Raw genomic sequence first — 17,365 nt, forward strand, 5'->3', positions numbered from 1 at the left:
GCTTACATTTATCGTGCTGTGTTCCAGGTCCTTTACTAAGCAGTTTGCATGTTATTTCATTTTATCCTAAGCAGACCCCAAAACAACCATTCAACCAGTTTTCGTAAGATGTGTGAATTCCCCACTGCGTGTTCTGTAAGCACTTGGGACAGGTGTTCTATATGAAAGATTCATGTGCAGCACATGTGAAAATATTTTAGAACAGTGATTCTCAAACATTTTGGTCTTAAAACCTGTTTTATTCTATGCTCTTAAAAATTATTGGGTACCCCAGAGAGCTTTTTAAATGGGTTAATCTATTGATATTTTACCATCTTAGGACATTTTGAAACACAATAATACATAAGCACTTATTCTAGTAGCTGTCAGAGGAATGATATCATGTAGCCTCTGGAAAACTCCACTGTATTCTCATGAGAGAAAGAAAAGGCAAATGACAAGTAATTTCTTAGAGTTATTATGAAAATGGCTTTACCTTGCTGACCCTCTTAAAGGATCTCAGGACCCTCAGGGGCTCCCAGACTGCACTTTGAGAACCACTGCAAAGGGAAGGATCCAGCTCACCTGGAGAGATCAGGCTGTGGAATCTGGAATTACACGTATCAATTTGGAGCCTAAGCATTATTCCAAAGAGCATTGGTTGATGGACTGCCAGAGTCTTATTCCTCAGTTTAGGCAAAGGCAGAGAGAGAGGTGCCAAATGGTAATTATAAGTAATCTACATAGTTGGAGCACCATTCATGTCACCAATGGAAAAAAATTATTTCTAACATTCCTTAAGCTCATTAGTGCAGGTCACAATAGCTTATAAGAAAAGCCCTTATGATAGCTACCTCTGGAAGGTAGACTGATTAGGGTCTTTCCAACCAGCCACTTCTGGAGCCTGGTTGGGGGCAGTATATTTCCAATTAGAAATCTGTGTCATACTGTCTATGCTGAAGTATTTTAAAGTAAAACAGAGAGCTAATAAGTTATATGTTAGAAACAAAGGGATGTGAGTCAAAACTACCTTATTTTTTTTAAAGAATGAGATTTAACAAATAAGGACAAAGTTCTATGCATAGTTTCAGTGAACCAGTTATACAGATAAAGAGCTGGAGAGAAAACACATCTGACCATCTTTTCCATTAAAAAGATGCAGAGGTTTTGGTTAACTTCAAACTGTAAATCAGCAGTTTAATGCAGTTGTTAAGAAACTGCAGATAGTCTTTAGCCAAATTAATACAAATGTAAGTGTTCAAATAAGGGAAATAATTGTTAGATTCTCTGGGAGATTTAGACTTCTCCCTGGGTGGGAATCTCCAGTGATAAGTGACTTCATCATCTTGTATAAGATCACACGTCTGCCAGCCCTAGACATCCATTCTTAGAGGTCTGAAAACCAGGCCACTGGGCAGCTAGCTCATACTTTACCATCAGCTGTCATGCCTCAGTTTCATTGGTATGTGGACCAGCTATGAATTTTAGATCCTGAATGGCTTCAAATTTCTTCTTCTGGGCTTCACTACCTTCAGCTTTGCCTGTAGAATCATGGTACTTTTTTATTCTGTACTCCAAGTTAGCTCACCTTCACAGTCTGAGATTTTGTGTTTCCTTGTTGTATGTATGCTGTATGGTCCCTTGCACCCATCCAAGTCAGCTCATCTCTCAAGTCTGGTTATCTCACCACCACTGTATGTGATCCATTCCTGAGAACAACTTCACTTTTTAATACACTGTTCATGCAACACTCAGAATAGTACTTGATTCTGGGTGCTGCATTTTAAGAGACACTGACAAATGGAGACCATCCAGATGAAAGTAGCTAAACTGCGGAGTCTACAAACCAAGCATTGTTTTACAGTGTGACCCCAGCCTATTCTAGCTTCATTTCCTACCATTGTCCCTTCAGGTAGCTTGTGTTCAAACTCAACTAAATCACTCATAGTCTCAAATGTGGCATCTTCTTTCAAATTTTCAGTCTTTTGCTTCGACCCCTTCCCTGTCTCTCCGTGGTGAATTCCTACTTTAGCTTCAAGACCCAACTCAAATGTTATCTCCTCCCTAAAAACTTCCCTTGATTTTCCTACGTATTCTTACCTCCGGGTTCTCACAGGACTTTGTCCATGCCTGGATTATACACTAATCAAATTATCATCTAATCCAGGGGTTAATAAACCTTCTCTGTAAGGGACCTTATAGTAAATATTGTAGGTTTGGTGGGCTTTGTGTGTGGCTACTCAACTCTGCTGTTTTAGTACAAAAGCAGCCACGGATAATACATAAATGAATGAGTGTAACTGTGTTCTAAGAAAACTTTATATGGACACTGAAATTTAAATTTGATATGGTTTTCATTTGTCAAGAAATACTGTTCGTCTTTTGATTTCTTTCCCCAAACTATTTAAAAACATAAAAACCATTCTTAGTTCCTAGGCTGTGCAAAATCCAGCAACAGGCTAGATTAGGTCCACTGACCATAGTTTGCTGACCCTTTATCTAATTTATTTGTTTATTCTTTCAGTCATTCATGCATTCATTCATTTATTTATGGAACAAATGTTCATTTGCTGGATATTTTTCTAGGCACTGTGAAGGCAGTGGTGAGAAAGACATATTGTTAATGCAGAATCTTTCTTCTGTGTTAGAGTAAGCTTACTAAGTTCAAAGACTTTCTATTCCATCTCTGCCCCCTGAGAATATTGCATTTCCTGGTCCATTTTGAGATGAAGTAATGAATGATTGAACAAAAGAATGAACAAAGGAGTAAACTATTAAATCTTTTCTAATTATTTCTCTTGATTATGGTATCTTAGAGTGTGTATGTGAGAGAGATGCTATCTAAAGACGAGTGATAAATTTTAACAGGGCTTATTTTGGAAAATCTGTGTTGAATCTAGAGAAGAGGGTAAAGTTTACACTTTGTTTTGTTAATAAGAATGCTATCCAAGTGAGAGAACTTCCAGATGTACTGCCGTTCTGCGATGCGTCTTCTGCGGAAGTTTTGCTGTGAGCCTTTTGATGAACACTTACAATGTCTTGGGGTAGCTGGGTAACTGGGGGAGGGAAAGTTTTTAACTAAAGGGAAGTTTTCTCTTATTTGAATGTACCTGATGACGTCTTTATATCCTACAAGTGATGTATTTTAAGGGTTAAAATCATGGATTGAGTTATAGTAACGCATTATATTAAGTAATTCATTTGCTCATACAGATTAACTAGCTTTTTTCTTAGATAGCATATTGCGTTATGTGGTTTTTCAAGGTTACAGCATACGACCTGTAAATAGTTACCTCAATTTTAATCATGAAAATGTGATACATGCTTATTTTCTCTTTGTAGGCGAGATAAACTTTGGATTTGCATGGAGTTTTGTGGAGGTGGTTCTTTACAGGATATCTATCATGGTAAGACCAAAGTTATATTTTATAGAGATTAAGCAGAATTTCTTAAAATATAGTTATTGTGTTAAAATATTGATGTTTTGAGGAAAGTATATTTTATCATTGTGTTGTTTGGATACATAAAGGTATTTAAGATATATATGGATGAGAATGGAGCATTTGCTTTATAAGTTGGAAAATTATATGCAGGTGAATTATTTGCTAATTCTAAAGAAGGCATATTAGATATATTTTAGTTCGAAATTTCAAACTCAGACTTGTAGAAAACATGCAAAGGCCTTAATGGCTAACACCAAGCCAAAAAGAAGATCCGCTTGATACATGAGTAGTGTTAATACAAAGATAATTGATTTTGCTCTCGTATATTCAAGAAGCATCAATAAAATGTTTATTCTCTTAGATGCCAGATTCTGGGGAGTTAAGAAATTATTAAAACATTTTTCATTGGAATCTCAGTGGCATATACAAGAGAGATTTGTAAAGTAAAATAAACACTGTTTACTGTCTTTCTCTTGCTTTCCTGTTCTGGTTCTATTAATGAATTATTGTCACAAACTGCAAAGTAGTTTATTCTTTTACTGGAGGTGTGCTTTTGATTAATGTAGAGTGAAATAATGTCTTAACAATTCATGATGTCCATTTTCTGAAAAAATATTTTGGAAAATTTTTCTCATTTTTTCGTATAGAACTTGGGCTCGTATTTTCTAGTTTGAGGCCTCTTAAGTGATGTTAGGGGCTGATTGTAATAAAGCAGATGTTTCAAAGGACTATTTGGATAGGAGTTTTACCGTTTCCGTTTCACTTCACTATATCTTATTGGTAAAGATTTTACTTAACATAAAGATTGACATTTTAATGTGTACTGCTAACTACAGTTGGAACAGGTAAAAGGAAATGATAGATTTTCTGGAATTGTTTTAGAAGGCTAATGAAGAAAGTGGGCTTTAAATTGGTCTTTAAAGGATAGGTAAACTTTGGGTAGAAAGAAGTGCATTCTTGGAAATGAAACAACAGTAGAGTGACATGAAGGTGTGACACGTATGAGATTTCTTTTATTGGTGAGGAAGACTGGCCCTAAGCTAACATCCGTGCCCATCTTCCTCTACTTTATATGTGGGATGCCTGCCACAGCATGACTTGCCAAGCAGTGCCATGTCCGCACCCGGGATCCAAACCAGCGAACCCCGGGCTGGCGAAGCGGAACATGCGAACTTAACTGCTGCACCACCGGGCTGGGCCCTGTATTCACTCTTGACTGCACCTAAGTTTTGACCAGATGACCTCCTCATGGTGCTGTGTACTGCTCTTTGGCTAGTGTACAGTGCTGTCTGTTTGCACAGCTGTGTAAGACATATGCCTTCATTTCTTCCTGTGTGTCTCTTTCTCTGTCTTTCATCACATTGTCATTCTATGGGGCCTACCTTCTTTTCTAATATCCCTAATACTGGTGGGGATTTTGTCTGTTTTTTGCAAATGTATACAAACCATGTTTTGATCTGTCATGCAAATTTTGCAAAGAACTTACTCTTTTTTGGGTAAAGCCTGTTTTTTTCCTGGTATTTCCACTTATTTCTAAAGTATCATTAAGCCAATTTTTTGGTTTGTTTGTTTTTGAGGAAGGTTAACCCTGAGCTAATTACTGCCAATCCCCCTCTTTTTGCTGAGGAAGACTGGCCCTGAGCCTAACAGCCATGTTCATCTTCCTGCACTTTATACATGGGAGGCCTACCACAGCATGGCTTTTGCCAAGCAGTGCCGTATCCGCGCCCAGGATCCAAACTGATGAACCCTGGGCCGCTGAGAAGCGGAATGTGCAAACTTAACCGCTGCACCACCAGTCCAGCCCCCGTCATTAAGCCAATTTTTGTATTTTGTTTTACTGCCCTTAATTCCATCTCTTAATCCATATGATTTTTTTTCATTTAAATCTTTTAAAAGGGGGAGCTGTTATCTACTGCTGTATAACAAATAATCCCAAAATTTGGCAGCTTCAAACAACAACTGTTTATTGTCTTACAGTTTCTGAGGATCAAGAATGGCTTAATTAAGTGATTGTAGTTCAGGGTTTCTTATGAGGTTGCAGTCAAGCTGTTGGCTGCGACTGCAGTCATCTGAAGGCTTGATTAGTGTTAGAGAATTTGCTTTCAAGATGGTTCACTTACATGGTTGTTGGCAGAAGGCTTCAGTCCTTGATGGCTGTTGGCAGGAGGTGTCAGTTCTTTGCCACATAGGTCTCGCCCTGGAACAGCTTGAGTATCTACACCCTATGGCACTTGGCTTCCCCCAGAGCAAGTGATCCCAGAGAGCAAGGAGGAAGCCACAAACCTTTTATGATGTAGTCTCAGAAGTTGCTTACTGTCATTTCCACCATATTTTGTTCTTTAGAAGAAAGTCATTTCTGTGCAGCCCACCCTCAGAAAGAGAATTAAGTTTCAGCTTTTGAGGGGGAAGTGTCAAAGAATTTGTGGACATATTTTAAACTACCACAGGGGCAGTAAGGTAGGCACATTTTGAATTTACGTTTTTTTCATGAGCTCCTTCTCCTCTCCTTTTGTTTACTTTTTCTTTAAAGAACTAACAGAACCTTTTATTTTTCCAACATAGTAGATTTTCCCCTCTATTTTCCATGAGACATTTTTTCTTTCTGTTTAATTTGTCCTTTAACAACTTTCCACATTCTATTATATCATTTATGGTGAATTGTTTTCTCATTTATTTTATACTTTTGAATTTTGAGATTATCTTCAGTGGGAATTCCGTATGGCTTTTAAGAGTGTGGCCTTCCACAGTGTTCGTTTTTCTTTTCTGGGACCCTAGTGACCCCATTGTTTCCAATATCTATTTGAACCCTAACCCTGAGTGAAGAGGACTGTGGTGACTTTCTAAGAGGAGACATTTTCCCTCTCCAGATCCCAGGCCATGACACACGAAACCCCTAGTCCTCTCCTTGTACTTGTCTGCTCTTCTAATGAGGATGTAGCCCTTTGAGGGTTCTGGCTTTATGTGGGTGTTTGTTTTCACTCCTCCTCTACAGACCTGTGGTCTTTGTTTCTGTTCTCACGTACGAGATAAAACTAAAGCCCTGGCTTAACAAGATTGGCCTTCCCTACGAGACAGCTGGAATATTGCACATTTTTACCATTCTGTTTTTCATTTCCCTTTGTGTTTTTGGCTCCTAGGAAAGTCTCTTACTGTTTATGAACTTAGCTAGGCATTTAAAAGATTATTTTAAATTTTTTTTCTGTCATTTCTAGGTGTTATTTTCAAGTTATCTTGTTTGCCATATTGTTGAAACAGAGATCTCAAGGCCTATCTTACTGAATGAGAGTGGGCTTACAAGCCACAGAAATTAGTTATATGGTTCAGACATTTAAACTCAGCCTTGTCCTCAAAAGAATCTAAGTGAAGTAGATTTCTTGCTTTCACAATTGTGAAATACCACAAGCACTCTGAACTAAACATTTTTACAAACCTTGTGTTTCGGTAAACGTGAGATGTAAATGTCTAGCAAGATTCCAGCATTGGAATTTAATTCAGTTTCTAGAATAGTCTCTCCTGCCTAATGTACTGTTTTACTCTAAAGTGATTTAATAGTGAAAAAAAGAAAACTATTTAAATGTCTTTCATAGTCGATAGATAGATACACACAGAGTAAATATTATGATATGATTAAGCTATCTATATTGATGTAGAAAAATGTCCATGATAAGTGACAAAGAGAAGTTTCAGAATTTCATGTGTAATATGATTCCTTTTATGTTTATATGTGTGTGCTATATACACACATACATTATATAAAATATCTCTGCATAAAATCATCTGATAGATTATAAGCTAAGCTATTGATATTGCTTATTATTGAGTAAAACTTTGGATAAGGAAGAAACCTTTGCTTTCTGAACTTCTGTATTGACTAGAACTTTTTATAGTGAACACATACTAATTTTATAGCTATAAAGCTAGTAATTTTAGCGAAAAAAATACTGATTTTTAAACTAAGCATCATATATGTTACACATCAATTTTAAAAAAGCTTTAATAAAAAGTAGCTAAACCTCTGGGCCATGCTTGCTTTCTTGTAACATTCAAGAGGTAATATTGATCAGTGAGGTGTAAAAATGAAAATATAATTAATTTCAGTGACTATTTTGGTCTTTTATTTATTTCATAAACGTTAATTGAGCAGCTTTTCCATGTCAGGTAGTGTTGTAAACACTGGGGATACAACAGTGAATAAATCAGATTTTTAAAAGCCCTGTCCTCATGGAACCTACATTTTAGTAAAATTGTTTAGGTATATTAAGTCTGTTGCTTAGTGGAACTTATAAAACTTTATCACTGTTAAAAAACATGCTTTAACTAATTTTATTAATATTAATTTTCTTCTCTTACAGTAACAGGACCTCTATCAGAACTGCAAATTGCATATGTTAGCAGAGAAACACTACAGGTAAAACCAATGCTAATTAAGAAGTAACATTCTTTATTAAACTAAATGTTTAATTATTGTGCATTACTTCTTAAATAAAGTAAGGATTAAATAGTTTGGTAAACTCTTAAATTTTAATGCATTTTAATTGTTTGTGTAATAAATTCAAATTATGTTTGCTAGTAAACACTTTAAAGCTTCAGTGTGATCATATGGCCTCCTAAAATTAAAGCGCTATGAATTTGTTATTTTATATTTTTATATTCCTCTTAATACCAAAGAAAGGCTTGAACACTAAGCACTGTTAGGGGAATTGAAACTCATTCTGATACTAATTGGATACATACTTTTTAGAAGTTATTTCAAACTATTTGCCGAGTTTAGTGAAAATTATTTGTCTTAGGAAAAGTAGTGGTTCCAGCTGAGAGTGCCTTTTTCATTTTCTTGATTCTTTTGTCTCTTAGGATATTTCAGTAAAATAAATTAATGATCACCACTAGACTTTCTGTAATGTGTAAATAAAAAACAGAGAATATTACTCAGTTGATCACTTTAGATCTCAAAGTGTGCTCTGTAGGAAAGTCTTGTTAATTTTTCTGTTTTTTGAAACTCCAGGGATTATACTACCTTCACAGTAAAGGAAAAATGCACAGAGATATAAAGGTATGCATCATGCGTTTAACCTAATCTCCCTCTGTCCATTTTTAAATACTCTGATCAAACTGTTGAGCAAAATTGTCTTGATTGTTCTATTTGGTGAATTTTTTATCTGAAATATGTTACTATAATGCAATTTAGTAATACTTTTAAGGATTTCATTAATTTTGTTATAGCCACTTTATTGAGATACAATTCACATACTATAAAATTCACCCTTTTTTAAAGTGTACAATTGTAGATTAATGTTTTAGTAACCCATTTTGACATATTTGTATTTATTTATTTGTAAAATGGAACTTAGGTCCATAGTTTCCATCAAGATACAGTTTTTAGAAAGTTTCATGCTTTGAATCTTTAGTAAACTTTGGCAACCTTAAAGAACTATCATTAATAGTATATCAAAATGGATAAACCTTGACATTTTCTGATGGTCTTTCATTTAACTGGCAGAGGAGGGCAGGTACACTGGACAGACTGGCTCTAGCTCTGGTAAACCAGGTGCTGTGGCAGGACTGCTGAGGTTATTGGTTATTTCTAAAGATACTGCCATCTCTCCAACTTAGATATTTTTCTCCTTTCATTTCTTTTTCTTTCTTTCTCGTTCATCTTTTCTCCTACTTCTCTCTTCTTTTTGCTTTCTGAAGTTTGCTCTAGCATAGAGGTTCTAAACTTTTTTTTGGATCGTGTACTCTGAGTCTGCTGAAAGCCATGGGACTCTCTCGTTAGAAAATGCCCTTATGTACCTGCCTTCAAATTTTGCATGAAATTTCAGTGGGCTCTCAGATCACGTGCTGAGATCCTCTGCTTTGGAATTTAAAGGTAGAAGAGATCATGAGAACATGAGTAAATCAAGAAGGGTTCTGTGTCATTGGCTCTTAGATGATCTTGGAAATACTGATAGATTTTTGTCAGAAATGGAGGTTGGAGTGCCTTCCAAGCAGAGAGGACAATGTGAGCAAAGATACAGAGGTCATTTTAGGGAGCATAAAAGCTGCACCATATTACTGAACAAAAGAGAATGTGTGAGAACGGTAAGAAATGGGGTTGGCTGTGTGGTTTGGTGCTTTAGTATGCAAGGACTTGCATGCCAGACTTCAGAGTGTAGCCCTATTGGGAAGATTCTGACCATCACCACGATTTCTACCCTTGTCTAAGACACTAGTGTGTTATATCTCTCCTGACTTCCGTAATACCTTCCTAACTGGTCTCCTGTGCCCGTTTTTGAGTGGTTCTGTAGTCACTTCTCCACCTTGCAACCAAAGTGATCTTTTAAAATTAGATCTTTTCATTCTCCTGTTTATAAACTATCATTGGCTTCTCTCATATTCAGTGTAAAATCCAGATGTTTTTACCATGGCCTGCAAGGTTATGCATGATCTAGCCTCTGCTTTTTCTCTCTGACCTCAGCTCATACTCCTCTCCGTTTTACTCATTCTGTTCCAGCCATTCTAAACTTGGTGTTCCACTAAACTTGCATTACAATGAGCTCATTCTGGCCCCAGGACCTTGCATTTGCTGTTCTCTCTTCCTAGAATGTTCTCCTTCCAGATTTTGGCATTGCTCTGCACCCTCACTTCATCCAGATCTCTGCTCAAATATCGTTGCCTTAGAGAGGCCCCTCCCTTCCTGCTTCATTTGTCTTCAGAGTGCTTATCTCTACCTGCCTTTGAATCATTTCTTTATTCATTCATGTGTGTGTATTCATTTTTAGATTTATTTATTTATTTATTTTAAACATTGGCACCTGAGCTGACAACTGTTGCAAATCTTCTTTTTTTTACTTTTTCTCCCCAAATCCCGCCAGTACGTAGTTGTATATTTTAGTTGTGGGTCCTTCTAGTTGTTGTGGCATGTGGGACATCGCCTCAGCATGGCTTGATGATGTCGGTGTCGCAATCCAATGTACCCATCAGGATAGATGCGGAGAGGGCTGATGGCCACTCTGAGTTTATTGTAACCAGTGTTTCAATATATACATAGTTTACATCTGTTAAACATACACAGGTGTTCTGGATGAAGTAATTAGCGAATGCCAAGAATTCTTAGTGATTTCTCAAGGAGCCCTCCCTTGGCGTCTGTTTTGATATTATCATGTTATTGCTGTGCTCGTATATTTTTATCTCAGAGCAGGCAAGGTCTCTTAGGCAACAGTCCCTCCTGCTCCCGATATCGATATCGTTTCTCCATCTGTGCCCCGGGTCGGCCGCCGCCTGTCTTAGGTTGCCGCCCCCTGGAGGTCTTACCCGTCATTGGCTAACCGGCCTTCTCACCTCCGGGTCACAGTTTGTTGGCAAGCTTTTTCCAGTGATTATTAACCCTTCCTGTGTCAGGGGCGGCTACAGATGAGCCATGCCATGTCCCTGCCCAGGATCTGAACCTGCAAAGCCCTGGGCCGCCGAAGTGGAGCACACGAGTTTAACCACTCGGCTATGGGGCCGACCCCTAGATTTTATTTTTGTCCTAGTTGGATATAAACTCCATGAGAGCTGGCACTTACTCTTACTCATTACTGTAACCTCAGAGCTTAAAATAGCACCTGGTTGTTAGTAGTCTCTCAGGGAGAGAGAGGTGCATAGATGAATGGAAGGAAGCATTGGAAGGCCATAGGTGCAGTGATGTGATATAAGCTGTAGTTTAGGAAAATTAATCTGCAGCTGGGTAAACACCAAACTAAAGACTGTAGTAGAAGTCTAGGTGGCCAGGACCTAGATCAAGTTAAAATCTCTGCTCTGGTCTCTTCTCTCCTTTTTTTCATTTCTCCCCTTATTTCATAGAGCTGCAGTGGTATCAGGGGAGCAGTTTTCTGTTATTTCTCCCTCTGTCTTGGCTGGGAAGGAGTTTCTCATATTTTTTCTCCTATGACTATACTTAAATGATTGAAGGCACCCTAGACTAAGAGGTGACTCACTTTTGCTTGCTCATTTACAAGTTGCAGAAAAGGCAAGAAACCAAAACAAACAAAGCCTATAGGGCCTTTGAGAGACAGTAGAGGGTAGATTTCTACCCTCCTCCAAAGGCTTTGAGCTTACTGAAGATGAAGTAATTATCATCTTTGAGCTTAGATGAAGAAGCAGAAGTGGCTAAGATGCTACTTTTATGCAGAAGGGTCATGCAGAGAGGTGACATTTTAATTCTGTGGGCCTGTGGCTAGTTGTTTATATACTGACAGATAGCCTCGTGTACTAAGCAGCAAGGTTCAGTCTTACACATCAGTACTGGTTCAACTGAGGATGACTTCCTAGAAAGGGAGATTTGTTTTGTTTTTTTGAACAGGAAATAGCAATAAGTTTAAAATGTAATACAAGGAGTTCAAAATACCATTGTAAGGTATTTTTTTTAGTGTAATGACAGTGTTTGATCAGTAAGAAAACATTTAGATGAAAACTATATTAGTTTATATTACCACTTTCATAGCGACATTCATATTATGTGACTAGCAGCTTTTTGTAAGGTAGAAGATTTATAAGGATAGGCATATTGCCTAAAAAGTGAACAGTAAATTTAACGTTTTAATTGATCATTCTTGAAGTATTTCTAGGTCTAAGGCTGCCACTTGTGATGATTTTAAATATGTGTATTTAATCTGTTATATGTGCTGAATGATGAAATGTTTATTACTTTAACTAAAATGTTCTCACTTTGAAGGGAGCCAACATTCTATTAACGGATAATGGTCATGTGAAATTGGGTAAGTAAATTAAAATTTTCTCGCTTGTGCAAATTTATTCCAAAGCGTAGTAAGTTTGTATCTTCCTTTGTAGGACTAGCTTTCCCCTCCCATCTATGTATTTTTAGCTGCATCTATGTATTTTTAGGTGCAAATCTCATTGTGAGGCATGTGTAACCTTTCTGTATCTGTTTCCTTTTCTCTTAAATGGGGATAAAGTCTACCCTTCATATATGACAGATTTGTCATAAAGATATAGTGAAATAATATCTTTCATGTTAATGTGAATATTTTTCATAATAATAATAACTTCTTTGGCAGTTCTTTCACATCTGACCCCAGGAATGTGCCTTCTAGTAAGAAATCTCTACAAAATTACCTTGTAACCAAAAAACAAGGTAAACAAAAGCCAAAAAATCAATACTGCCAAAAATCCTGAATTCTTTTACATAAGCTTTTAAAATAAAATACAGTATTACTTATGTAAAAACGTAGCTTAGGTGCTGAATCTTGCTTTATTTCAAAGTGTAACTTTTACTTTGTAACTTTTGGTTGTCAAGTTATGATTAAAATAGAGTTCAAACCTAAACAATAACTTAATTTGAAAGTTTAAGACAGGAAGCATGTACAACATTGTAGTTTTATAAACAAAGTCATGTCTGTTAGGTATTAAATGAAGTATTTAATAACAAATATGAAACAGTTATTCTGAGCTATATGTTACTGTAAGATAATTCAAAATATATATTTACCTTTTAAAAATATGAATAAAACTATTTTGAACTATAGCCTACAATAGGACTAATCAGATTTTAAATTATGTATCTAATAATTAACATATAATAAAATTTTCCTAAGCCACCTCTAAATATGGGAAAAGCAGTTAACTAACTATTGATGGCTTAGTGGATAGTTTCTATGAGCAGTTTAATATTTTGTGTCTTACTCAAAGACCTGCTGTATATGTCTTAGTTGATAGGATTTAGAAATCATCATTAATAAACTAGAAAACATTAGAACTCAATGTATTTAAAGAATAGCAACAAATCCTATGTAAAAATAAATTTCCTGTTAGTGATTGTTATCGATATTAGAATGTATAGCTAAAGTAAGATTTGGGGGAATATTCCAGTTGGATGTCTTTTCAAGTCACGTAGAGTTACTAATAGACTTAGGTTTATTTGATGTCAGTCATCATGGGTGTGGCAGGGAGTGAATGGAAATGTTCCTCCTTCATCTCCTTTCCAGTGATATTCCTTGACTTTCAGATCCTGGGAATTAGAAATTAGAATGTTATTAAGTCTGGTGGGTTAGATGCTCTCAGCTGTCTCTTTCCTGTCAAAATTATTTGATTTTGACTTTCGTTGTCATTTGATTCTTGTGGGGATAAGTGGGAATCTGGTTGACTATGAGACACACTGACTACTTTGTGATATTTTAATGCTAGTCCATTAAAGTTAAAATTTTAATGTGATGTTTGAGAATATCTCATACTTCTGTGAAATTAGTTTAATGAAAATAATTATTAAAAGTTTCTTCTCATCTTGCCTTAAGTAATTTTATTTTGTCTCAGTTTTCTTTTCAAATGTTTCTCATTTTTCTAATAGCTGATTTTGGAGTATCTGCACAGATAACAGCTACAATTGCCAAACGGAAGTCTTTCATTGGTACACCATATTGGTAATTGATAATTTAATGTTTTGTTTCTCTATAATTATTGAACACAGCATTTATGAAAAATAGACTGGTCAAAATTTTTAGGACCAAAACAGATTGAGAAAATCATCAACAGATTAAGTAATTTAGGCATGTACATTTGTAGGTGGATTACACAGCCACAGAATATTCTATCATGTTAATATTCATTAAGTGGGACAGGCTTTAAAGATTGTTAAGGCTTTTGGGAACCCTGATATAGTTTCAGCTTTACTGGAAAACCCCAACTTTTGCTCCTACACATTTCACATGTATTTTAACAGATATCTTTATATCTGTCTGTCTTCATCCCCATCTCCAGTTCATATTCTGACTAATCATTCAACATTACATTATTCACAGAACCCCTTTGCTCAGAACTTTTTGATATATCTTGATTGTACACAAGATCAAATAGGATTTCTTGGCATGTGGAGTCTTCCATGGTCTGGCCTCTGTCTGCCTTATTAACCTTAAGTTCTACTAGTGGCCTCCACAGACCTTCCTTTCTAACAATATTTGTCTGCTAGGTATTTTTTGGCCATTCTATAAGAACTATCCTATTCACTCATTTATTTATTCAAGAAATGTTTTTGGACACTTAACTATGTGTCAGATGTTAGTCACTATAAATATGGTGGTGGACAGGCATAGACGATTTTATTCACATCGTTACTTTGAAATAACAGCCCACTGGAAGCCTTAACGTGCCTTCAGCTTAAGTGCTGCCACTCACTCCCCTGACGCCCTCTGGTCCGCCTCATCAGCAGTGGGATGGCACTAATCTGGATGACTCATTTTCATATTTAGGAGATGATATATACCTCTTTTTAAATTGATTTATCTTTATCAAACAGATGTGCATTTAAAAAGTCAGATAGTGCTAAAAGGGCTTATAGAAACTCTTCTAGTGTCTTCTGCCATCTCTAGCGCTATCTATTATTATTTATAGACTTTGTTATGATAGGTGAAGATTTTAGCTCTCTTCATTCATCTTCTAATCTTCTTATCCTTTCAGTTTACTTGCTGAGTCAATTATCGTACTATTATTATATTTGCTACTGCAATTTTTTCTCTATATTTAATAATTTCTTCATTTTTAATTTGCTTAGGTTTTTTTTATCCCCTGGCTAAGACTTCCATACCTTCCCACATTTTACAATTCTGAAAGATGCCTCTGTATAATTTTCCACGCCATAAAGCCTATCAGATTTTCTCTTAGTCCTGATTTTTGTTCGTTTTTGCTTTGTTTTAATTTGTTTTTGTCTTATAATAATCCTTCGTGGAGTGCTCTTCCCTCCTATTCCGATCTGAATTGTTTATTTTCTAGGTCTTTCTGCATAGCTTCACCCTGGGGTGTTTTTGTTTTTGTTTTTGTTTTTGTTTTGAGGAAGACTGGCCCTGAGCTAGCATCTATACCCATCTTCCTCTACTTTATATGTGGGATGCCTACCACAGCATGGCGTGCCAAGTGGTGCCATGTCCACACCCAGGATCCCAACCGGCGAACCCTGGGCCTCCGGGGCAGAACTTGCACACTTAACTGCTGCACTACCAGGCCGACCCCACCCTGGGGATTCTTTTTTCAGCTTGGGAATTCATTTCCTGGAATCCAAGTCTTCTTTCATGATTTACTTCCTCTCACATGTTTTGGTAACTTCTGAAGAAATTTGAGGAGTAAAATTTTTGAGATATTGCATGTCTAGTTTCACACTTGATTAATACTTTGCATGAATGGAGAAATCTAGATTGGAATTTTTGAGGTATTACTCCAGTGTCTTCTTTTCTCTGATGCCAATGAGAAGTGTAATGTTATTAGGATGCATGATCCTTGAATGTAACCCTTCCCTGCTGGAATCATTCTTGGGGGTTTGCTATTTCATGATGATGTACCCAGAATATTTTTGGTTTTTTTGTCGTTTTACTTTTATTCGTTGTACTTGGCATTTGTACTTTTTAATCAAGAGATTTATGTCTTTGAGTTCTGGGAAATATTCTTGTATTATTTCTTTGATAATATCTTTGCTGTACTTTTTTCCTGCTCTCTTTTTCTGGAACTCATTAGTTATATCTTGGACCACTTGGATTAATCCATTAATTTTCTTTCACTTTTTAAACATCTTTTTGGACTTTCTGTAAGATTTGCTCAACGACTCATGCTCTCATGATGCAGGTGTCCCTCAGATATCTAGTAATCCTTATCTTCTGGTTCACATTGGAGAGCAAGGCACAAAAGCTGATTGTGAAGTTCGTAGTTCCGTGTGCATGGGAGGTAGTGTGTAAACCTGATTTTTAGTGTTCTAGAACCAAGCAAGTAATGGAAGCTGGGGAACTCATTATTTTAGACCCAGACTTCTGTGCCGCCACCCCCTGTCCTCCTTTGTTCCTGGTATTCTTGAGTCTGAAGCCTCTCTTGGTCAGTTTCTCTTGATCCTCAACCATTGGGGATGGGGAAGGAACAATTGCTGGACCTTAATGGATGAGAGGAGAAATCTAGGAGACTAACTATTCGTTATTTAGGCTTCACACTTTGAGCCCAAACCTCAACCCTACTTTTTGTAAGTTTGCAACTCTAACTTTTCAGCCTTTTGGGCATTCTTTGGTGCTAATCAGCACTTGCTAGTTATTGTTCTTTTCCTTTGCACACACACAGCTTTATCCTTCCTCCTGTTTGCTGTCATTTACTAGTCTTCCGTTTTCAATCCAAATTTGTCTCCTGGATTTTTCAAAGATGGTGTGTTTATATTTCTCTGTTTTGTTCTCCTTATGGTTTTGTGTTGATTTCTGAGAGGAATAGGCTTGAAGAACTGTTACTATTTTTAGATACTCTGTTTCCTCAGTTTGATTTTAAACATCTGGAGGAACTTGCTCATTGACTCTACAGGGTCTAGCATGATTCTGTACACGTACTTCATAAATGTTTGTTGATGATAACTCATCTCCAACTTCAGCTTCAGAGATTACAAACTAATGTCATTCCTCTTATAAGATTGTAGGAAATATCTTGGGAGCATGTGAAATTGTGAATTAGGCAAAGTCAATTTTTGGAACACTCTCACTCTTCAACTCTCTTTCTAGTATCCTGTCTTTCCCACCTAAACTCTAGGAATATAGAATAGAATGGAATCTCTCTCATCCAAAGTGACTAAGATTGGCAGTTATTTAGTTAATCAAAAAAGTCTGTTGAATTAGAAAATCTCAAAATTAATACATGTGTACCTTAAACATTTTATTTCAACTTAAGGCACGTGAGTGTCCGTTTATTCGCCAGTCTTTTGATAGAGGACCAAGGCCTTTTCTTTGAGTGGGTCACTAATTAGAGTTCTGTAAACCATACCCATAGTCCATAGTGCATTAACTGCATTTCCCGGTTTGTGTTTCTCTGAAGTTCAGTGAGAACTAAGACCTACAAAGCACGTTAATTTTTTTTTTTTTTTGGTCAGGTTTATTGAAGTTTAAATTTAGCCTTATTAGGTGTACAGTTCTCTGAATGTTGAGAAATTTCCATCCCCCAAAAAGTTTCCTTTTGTT

At 36.5% G+C, this 17,365-nt stretch overlaps 1 protein-coding gene across 18 annotated transcripts in view; it reads left to right on the forward strand.

Annotated features, from left to right (window-relative positions):
- The window catches only part of MAP4K3 (mitogen-activated protein kinase kinase kinase kinase 3), a 208,625-nt gene that overhangs the window by 110,088 nt on the left and 81,172 nt on the right, over positions 1-17,365 (forward strand). For all 18 annotated transcript variants that reach the window (XR_011426116.1, XR_011426112.1, XR_011426106.1 and 15 more), the window contains 5 exons: positions 3,322-3,386; positions 7,778-7,833; positions 8,428-8,475; positions 12,118-12,160; positions 13,747-13,819. Coding sequence is in view for 6 of the 18 variants with exons in the window: in XM_070235542.1 (XP_070091643.1) it covers positions 3,322-3,386; positions 7,778-7,833; positions 8,428-8,475; positions 12,118-12,160; positions 13,747-13,819 (285 nt within the window). In the remaining 12 variants the exon portion in view is untranslated. The remainder of the gene's footprint in view (positions 1-3,321; positions 3,387-7,777; positions 7,834-8,427; positions 8,476-12,117; positions 12,161-13,746; positions 13,820-17,365) is intronic.

Source organism: Equus caballus, chromosome 15 (assembly GCF_041296265.1).
Source record: "Equus caballus isolate H_3958 breed thoroughbred chromosome 15, TB-T2T, whole genome shotgun sequence".
NCBI classification, from domain to species: domain Eukaryota; kingdom Metazoa; phylum Chordata; class Mammalia; order Perissodactyla; family Equidae; genus Equus; species Equus caballus.